This window comes from Lactuca saligna, chromosome 8 (assembly GCF_052625555.1).
Source record: "Lactuca saligna cultivar CGN05327 chromosome 8, ASM5262555v1, whole genome shotgun sequence".
Taxonomy (NCBI): domain Eukaryota; kingdom Viridiplantae; phylum Streptophyta; class Magnoliopsida; order Asterales; family Asteraceae; genus Lactuca; species Lactuca saligna.
The window spans coordinates 57483856-57492357 of record NC_136424.1 but is presented as its reverse complement, the minus strand read 5'-3'; the positions used below and the strand labels follow the sequence as shown (position 1 = coordinate 57492357).

The following is an 8502-nucleotide window of genomic DNA, read 5'->3' as shown; positions in this document are numbered from 1 at the left end:
AACAATATTTATTTTAACGATGCGTTTACTCCAAGCTATATAGTCCAAATAAATATGGATAAGTTATAGTTTCTTAAGGAATGACAAGCCTTAACCGAGGTGTTGATCACTAGACCCTCAACCTGCTTTGTATGTATCACATAGTACCTGCTTTGTATGTATCACATGAACCATTCTTGCCAAAATTTCATTATTATCAACGTATCAAAATCAAAATCAAAAGATTTTAACAGTAAATACATTTAAAAAAAACATTTTATCTTTTGAAACTCGTATAAGATCATTAACTATTTGATATCTTAATTTATGAAATATAGTTTAGTTAAACGCATCTTTAACCCCAATTTTTTTGTGGAAAAAGTTACCGCTAGAAGGAGGGCTTGAACCTCCGACCTTGTGGTTAACAGCCACACGCTCTAACCAACTGAGCTATTCCAGCTTTTTGCTTTTAGAATCGAGTCTGATTATATTATACATTATGATATTGAGAATACATATGTGTGCTTCTATGCTTGCACCTGAATCTCTTTCGTCTTCGAGGACGACGATGTGGAGAAGAAGAGTTTTCTCTTTGTTCCGATACTTCTCTTCTGAACCAGAAACCCCATCTCCTCCTTCCGTTTATTCCTTCCTCCAGCCCTCAATCTTTGCTGTAAGAAAACCCCAATCCAATCAACCTACTAATCAAACCCCAAAATCTTCATCCATAGATAACCAACTTAACCCCAATCTCGAATCCACTCTCCAACTGTCTCTCCAGGAAAATAACACAGACGAAGCTTGGAAGTGTTTCAAATCTATTTCATCGTCATCTTCATTATTACCAAGTAAGCCTCTCATTAACTCACTGATTACTCGTTTGTGTTCGGCCGGGAACGGCACTCGCAATCTCAAAAGGGCGTTTGCTACTTTGATGTTCGTGTTAGAGACAAACCCAGATGTATTAGACCCTAAATCAGTCAAGACTTTCTTAATTTCAATCAAGGATACAAATGGTGCCCCTGCTTTTGCATTGGTCAAGTATATGCTCAAGAACAGGTACTTCATTCCTTTTGGCATCTGGGGAGATACGATTGTGGAGATTAGTAAGAAAAATGGTAGATTTTGTGACTTTTTCGACGTCTTCAATGAGAACTGTAGGATAGCAAGGGAGGAAAAGTTAGAATCTTTGAAACCCGATTTGTCTGCTTGTAACGCTGCTTTGGAGGGCTGTTGCCATGAACTTGAATCAGTTTCTGACGCCCACAAGGTGCTCGACATAATGTCTCTGTTAGGTGTTCACCCAGATGAGACCACTTTTAGCTACCTTGCTTATCTATACGCAACAAAAGGACTCGAGAACAAGATAATCGAACTACAAGACTTGGTATCTAGGTTCAATTTTCCCAATAAAACCATGTTTATTAGCAATCTGATAAGCGGATATGTAAAATCAGGCTATCTAAAATCTGTTTCCACCACTATCTTGCAAAGTTTAAAAGAATCAGATCAAAAAGGTCTAAACTTTCTTGAAGAAACTTATCTCAAAATAGTAAAAGGATATCTTGACCATGGAAGCATCAAAGATTTAGCAAGACTGATACTTGAAACTCAAAAGTTAGAATCTACATCTATAACAGTTGAAAACTCCATTGGATATGGTATCATAAACGCATGTGTTAATAATCTTGGTTTATTAGAAAAAGCACATAACATTCTTGATGAAATGAATATATTAGGAGGTTCAATAGGGCTTGGAGTTTACGTGTCAATCTTGAAAGCTTACACTAAAGAACAAAGAACAGCAGAAGCTTCACAAATGGTATCTGAAATGTGTAGTTTAGGGCTAGAGCTCGATGTTAATATCTTTGATGCTTTAATAGATGCGTGTATGTCTAGTCAAGATTTTGAGTCAGCATTTTCACTTTTTAGAGACATGAGGGAAGCAAGAATTCATGAATTAACAGGTAGTTATTTAACAATAATGACAGGATTAACAGAAAACCATAGACCCGAACTTATGGCAGCTTTCTTAGATGAAGTAGTTGATGACCCACGGGTCAAAATCGGGACCCACGATTGGAATTCGATTATCCATGCGTTTTGTAAAGCGGGTCGTTTAGAGGATGCAAGGAGAACACTTAGGAGGATGATTTTTCTTCAATTTGAACCTAGTGAGCAAACGTATGTTTCTTTGGTGAATGGGTATATGAATGCGGGAAATTATTTTAGTGTTTTGATGATGTGGAATGATGTTAAGAAAAGAGGTGATAAAGGTTTGAAATTGGATCATGGTTTGGTTGATGGGTTGTTGTATGGGTTGGTGAAAGGGGGGTTCTTTGATGCTGTGATGGAAGTTGTGGAGAGGTCTCAAGAGATGAAGATATTTGTGGATAAATGGAGGTATAAACAAGCGTTTATGGAGACTCATAAGAAGCTTAAAGTGTCGAAATTGAGAAAAAGAAGTGTTAAGAAAATGGAAGCTCTTATTGCTTTTAAAAATTGGGCTGGTCTAAATACATGATGTATCATCAAGTTTTTTGTTTTTTTTTTTGGGCCAAAATTGATGTTGCAAAACCAATAATATGTATCATATTTGTAACTATCTCCTTAGTATAACATGTCATGGGCGTGATTCTAATCTGAGGTGGAGGGGCGTGGCCTTTGCCACATGGTGTCACACCCATATTTTTCAAATTTTCACCATTGGCAATAAATAAATGTATTTTTTTTTATAAATTTTTTGGTGTTCTTTTAAAAACTAACCTTGTAAACACCCAAGTATTTATAAATTTTCAATCTTTTATTCTCATAAACATAAAGCAACACACGGTTTCTCAAGAATGTTTGGAAACATTAATTGTAATGGTGTGGGGCAATTGTTCAAACACATGTGTTTCCGTTGTGTAGCGGATGAAAATCAATAGATGTATGGTATTACTTTGCTCATGGGATACATGTTGATTAAGATATATTTTTTTCAAATCATACGCATATTCACAAGATGAAAAACAATATTTGCTCAACAAATAAATAAATGGAGCGGACTTTGGAGTACTTTAAAAAATGACACATAATGAAACACTTACACGAGCATGGAATCCATATTCCATACAAAATAAGCAAGGTAATCTTTGTTTGTATCATATTATATAATATGGTAATAGTCGGCCTATTTGTGTGTATAATCTATACAATGGATTTCATTTGTATCTGTATGAACAATTTGTACTGAATAGCTCATAATACTTCTAATGAAATGACAGCAAAACACACACAAAATACTATACAAGATTACAATTGATATCAGGGTGTAACGAATATGCCATATAACCTAATATTATATAAAATTGACGTATTTTACAAAATTTCTAAAATTTTAAGTACATCTTCCAAGGATTCAAGATTTCTTCAACTAGGGACAAAACACATCTACAATCTTTCATGCCAAGTCTATTTTGTTTTTTCTCAATTTGTTTACCAATCATATCTTTTAACATCCAATTAATAAAAATGAAAATTTGGATGATTTGATATTAAAACACTTATTATAACACCTTTACATAGTAATAATAATAATAATAATAATAATAATAATAATAATAATAATAATAAAATAACGAGGTAAACCTTCGCCAAAATTCCAACCAGAAAAGAGGCATAAAAGTATATACCAAATAATTCTTCTCCATAACACTTACCGAAAATGAATCAATCAATCTGCAGCAACTGCCATTAAACGGATAAAATTCAGGTTGCAAGCAACGTTTTATGTGCTACTATTATCAAGGTATTTATCTCTCTGATTGTTTTTCTATACTATCGTCTTACTTTCATTTTCTTTTCACTCTTTACCCTACCCAATTAGTTAATCCATTTGATTTGAACTGTTAGTGTTTCTATGCCTCTGCAAATTGCTGATTAATATACTTGTTCATTCGATTTCAAGAACAGAAAGTGATGATTCGAGTTGTGATGTTCACTTTGGTAGTAGGGTTTTGGGTTCTATTGAGCTCAGAAAAAGTGATATCACATGGAGATCACTCTTTTGCGAAAATTGGAATACATCAAGTCACATTTGCTCTAACTGATGCTGCCGATGTGAAAGCTTCTCCTGCCATTCTAGGATCAAAGGTGTGGCTGAGATTATAGTGATCTAGCAGATTGCTTTTCATACTGATTTTCATGTCGAAAAGTGGAATCGTTGTCAAAATTGGATTATTTTGTTTTTCTAGGGCCAAAATTCTGAATGGGTGAATGTGCACATCAGCAATTTGAACCCATCAAACGATGATTGGATTGGAGTTTTCTCCCCTGCCAATTTCAGGTTCTCTTATCATTAAGGTTTGTTCTTTTATTTATGACATGGGATAAAAAATAGACCTGACACTCTATTGTTTTCAGCGATTCAACCTGCCTCCCTGAAAACTCAAGAGTCAGCCCTCCATATTTGTGCACTGCACCTATTAAGGTTTGTTCTTTTATTTATGACACGAGTCCTAGATACCTTTTGGATGTGCATTTTCAAAATGATTAATCAGTTGCTAAAAGATAGGGATAGTTAGGAAATTTTACATATATCTCAATAATTTGTTATCTAGCAACAACTCGTTACATTATTATCCAAATTTAATTATTTTGACTCGAAATAATCAGCAAACCATAATTCGTTTACAATTGTCTGCTGATTATGAATCCATTTTGCAGTTTTTATACGCAAACTACAGCAATCCTAATTACAAAGATACAGGAGAATCAACATTAAATCTTCAATTAATCAACCAAAGATCCGATTTCTCCTTTGTGTTATTCACAGGCGGATTATCAACCGTAAATTCTTTCTTTTTTCTTCACCTTTTCAAGGTTACATCTTGTTGCCCATTTTGCATTGACCAAACGTTGACTCTATGTTTTCAGCCGAATCTGGTTGCAGTTTCAAACACAGTTACTTTCGTGAACCCAAATGCACCAAATTACCCACGATTAGCTCATGGAAAGATGTGGGATGAAGTGAGTTTGACATCTGTCTTTTTTTTTTCTACTTTTTTATTCATTAAATATATATATATATACACATACACACTTCTATACATGCAACTCAAAAAATACGTATTCATGGAATATAATTTTGTAGATGAGTGTAACGTGGACAAGTGGATATGGAATTGATGAAGCAAAGCCTTTTGTTAAATGGGGTCAAAAAGGTGAAGAACAGAGGCTTTCTTCTGCTGGAACTTTGACCTTTGACCAACGTAGCATGTGTGGTATATAGTAAAAGATTTACCTTTATATCATTATTTGAGTATATATAATTATTTTTTTATTTATTTTATTTTTTGATGCGTGTATGCGGCTGATTATTCGAAGGTCCACCAGCAAGAACTGTGGGATGGCGTGATCCTGGATATATCCATACAAGTTTCTTGAAAGAATTATGGCCCAATATGGTGTATGTTTACAATAATTAAAAACTAGATTTTATTTATTATTGGATTATACTTTTTAATTGTGTAATAAAAATAATAAATCTTGATTATGTTTATGTAGGTATACATACAAACTAGGGCACAAATTATTGAATAGTACAATCATTTGGAGCAAGATGTATGAGTTTAAATCATCTCCATATCCTGGTCAAGATTCTGTACAACGTGTTATTATTTTTGGTGATATGGGAAAGGTTTCAACTTTATTATTATTATTATTATTATTTATTTGGTTTCGGACTTTTTTTTTTTATTTTGATTTTCAATGACATTGGTATAAATAGTTGGGTAGTTTTTTTTATGTCAAAAGTATGATGCAGGATGAGGTTGATGGATCTAATGAATACAATAATTTCCAACGTGGGTCCCTTAACACTACAAAGCAACTGATTGATGACTTGGAAAATATAGATATAGTTTTTCACATTGGAGATATTTGTTATGCAAATGGATATCTTTCACAATGGGATCAATTCACTTCTCAAATAGAACCAATTGCCTCATCTAAACCTTATATGATTGCTAGGTACTATTCTATTCCTTTTTTTCTTACTTACTTTGAAGTCAAACTTATCACTTTCAACTTTCAAGATTTAAATTCTTTTTTGAAAAATTTACTTCTTTTATGGTTTTTATTGTTGTCATTCTATGAAATGTTTATGTGGGTACCAAAATTTTCTAGAATCTTTAAGAATTTTTGTCATTTTAAGAAGTTTAAAACTAACATGCTTGACCTCAAAAGTCAACCTTCCCTCCCATTTTTTATCTTGCATAACAAACCACATAAGCTTCAAACAATTCAAATTAACCATTTTGACATGTTAAAATGGTTGGAAAAATTGAAGTTTGAGAGTTAAACCATAAAATATAATGTTTTGTCCTACAAGTTTCTTGAAATTTGAAAGAGTTCATATTCATAAAAAGTTGAAAATTATGAATGGTAGACCTCAAGATTCAAACTTTCCCTCTTATATTTTCACAGGGTTTACTTAATATCACTTTTTATAACAAATTATTTATGTTTATATAATATCATAGTGGCAATCATGAACGTGATTGGCCCAACTCAGGATCCTTCTATGAAAACAACGATTCAGGGGGAGAATGTGGTGTTGTTGCACAAACCATGTTTCATGTTCCTTCTGAAAATAAAGATAAGTTCTGGTATGTCGTATTGTACATTATGCATCAAGCGTTGTATTGCTGACTTTGACTTTTCAACTTTGACTTTTGACCATGTAGGTATTCTACAGACTATGGCATGTTTAGGTTTTGCATTGCTGACTCAGAACATGATTGGAGAGAAGGAAGCGAACAATATAATTTTATAAAAAATTGTTTTTCATCTGTTGATCGACAAAAGCAACCATGGTTGATTTTCATTGCACATCGTGTATTGGGATATTCTTCTTCTTTAGTTTATGCAGTTGAAGGTTCATTTGGAGAACCAATGGGAAGAGATAGCCTTCAAAAGCTTTGGCAAAAATATAAAGTTGATATAGCTATTTATGGACATGCGCATAATTACGAAAGAACATGTCCCATTTATGAGGTATCTTTATAAAATTTTAAACAATACTTAAGAAAAATGAGTGCACACTTAGGGAAATGAGAGGAAAAAGTAAATAAGAACAAATTTATTATCTTTTAAGACTCTGTTTGATAGTTGCTGATTGAGTCAAAGCCTGACTGACTAAGTCAGATCCAAGTTCTTACCAAACCCTGATAGAAACATATCAAACAGTCTGAATCTGACTCTTGACTTTTTCTATAAACTTGTTGATTTAGAATACTTGCATGAGTGATGAGAAGGAGCATTACAAAGGCGGCTTAAATGGGACAATACATGTGGTGGCGGGTGGTGGAGGGGCGAGCCTTACCCCGTTTGCTCCATTTAAAACCACTTGGAGTATCTATAGAGATTACGATTACGGGTTTTTAAAACTTACTGCATATGACCATTCTACCCTTTTGTTCGAATACAAGAAAAGTAGAGATGGACAAGTGTATGATTCATTCATGATTTCCCGTGATTATAGAGATATATTGGCATGTACAATCGATAGTTGTCCAAGTACAACCTTAGCATCTTGAAGATTGCATGTGTACACCATTTGGGGTATTTTTGGAAAGTTAATGTGTGCAAATGGTATTTGTGTGAAATTAAAAGTGTAGGGGGTGATGTGTTTATGGTTGATAGTATAGGGGTGAGTGTATCTTGATGTAGGTATTTGATGTTAGGATTATAATAAATCCATGTATGGTGGAGTCGTGCTTGGTTGTCATGATGTTGATCTATGCATTTTAGAAAATATATTCAACATGATATTGTTATAAATGAAATCTCAACTATATTTTATATTGAGTTCAAGAATACATTAATGATAAATGGATAACAAAAGGTTTTATTCTATAAAAATATGCAAGATGGACTATTATTTTACCGATGCGTGTAACATTTTTTTTAGTTATTTAATGTGACATGTTTACCAAATTTGAGGTTGTTTTACTTGCAATGACAAAAGACGTAACAAGTTTGGCTCATTTAAATCCGAAGTGGATTCTTTTTAGATCGTAGATGACTTCTTTTTTTTAAATTATTTGCAAAACATGTATAACATGTATTATAAAAAATTGAATTATGTTTATATCCATTATACAATTTATTTAAGGATATATATTTATTTAATTAAAATTTATTATTATAAAATAACATTTTTTCCTTTATTTATCAGTTTACCTTATTTAATCTTCGATTTATTAATAACAAACAATATGTCTAAATGATTTATTAGTGTCCAATACATTATATAACAATGAAATGTATCAATCAATTTCATTACATTGTTTATTTAATTATATGGTTAGATTCTATGTGATGTCTATTTTATTTTTTAGTGATTCAATTCCATCATTTATTTTTTGAGGTTATCACATGGATTATTTAAAGACACTTGGCTAAAAATGGAAAGGATTAATTGAGGACCTTATTATTCCAATCCACAATCATGTGGTTTGGAACATTGCAATTAAATAA

At 32.6% G+C, this 8502-nt stretch overlaps 2 protein-coding genes and 1 non-coding gene across 4 annotated transcripts; 2 read left to right on the top strand and 1 right to left on the bottom strand.

The window, feature by feature from the left end:
- Nucleotides 1–365: 365 nt before the first annotated feature.
- Nucleotides 366–439, bottom strand: TRNAN-GUU (transfer RNA asparagine (anticodon GUU)). The gene has a single exon. It is a non-coding gene; the product is annotated as a tRNA-Asn (tRNA).
- Nucleotides 440–523: 84 nt separating this feature from the next.
- Nucleotides 524–2718, top strand: LOC145012584 (Pentatricopeptide repeat (PPR) superfamily protein). Its single transcript, XM_078971382.1, has one exon. The coding sequence runs from the start codon at nucleotides 548–550 to the stop codon at nucleotides 2501–2503; it is 1956 nt and encodes a 651-aa protein (XP_078827508.1). The 5' UTR covers nucleotides 524–547; the 3' UTR covers nucleotides 2504–2718.
- A 919-nt stretch (nucleotides 2719–3637) lies between these two features.
- On the top strand, nucleotides 3638–7830 carry LOC145008975 (putative inactive purple acid phosphatase 1). 2 transcript variants are annotated; one of them, XM_078967623.1, is made up of 13 exons: nucleotides 3638–3769; nucleotides 3934–4113; nucleotides 4215–4306; nucleotides 4384–4450; nucleotides 4687–4809; nucleotides 4897–4989; nucleotides 5114–5243; nucleotides 5347–5428; nucleotides 5527–5659; nucleotides 5786–5991; nucleotides 6504–6629; nucleotides 6708–7017; nucleotides 7254–7830. In XM_078967623.1, exons 2-13 carry the CDS (start codon nucleotides 3940–3942, stop codon nucleotides 7557–7559), a joined length of 1842 nt encoding a protein of 613 aa, XP_078823749.1. In that variant the 5' UTR covers nucleotides 3638–3769; nucleotides 3934–3939; the 3' UTR covers nucleotides 7560–7830. The 2 variants fall into 2 exon arrangements, with proteins under 2 accessions (XP_078823749.1, XP_078823748.1); XM_078967622.1 differs by having other exon boundaries at nucleotides 3643–3769; nucleotides 3929–4113.
- The last annotated feature ends 672 nt before the right edge of the window (nucleotides 7831–8502 follow it).

Coding starts and splice junctions, on each gene's coding strand:
- LOC145012584 (XM_078971382.1), top strand. CDS start 548: ATGTGGAGAAGAAGAGTTTTCTCTTTGTTCCGATACTTCTCTTCTGAA.
- LOC145008975 (XM_078967622.1), top strand. Junction 5,660..5,785: donor TTTTTGGTGATATGGGAAAG/GTTTCAACTTTA, acceptor AGTATGATGCAG/GATGAGGTTGATGGATCTAA. Junction 5,992..6,503: donor AAACCTTATATGATTGCTAG/GTACTATTCTAT, acceptor ATAATATCATAG/TGGCAATCATGAACGTGATT.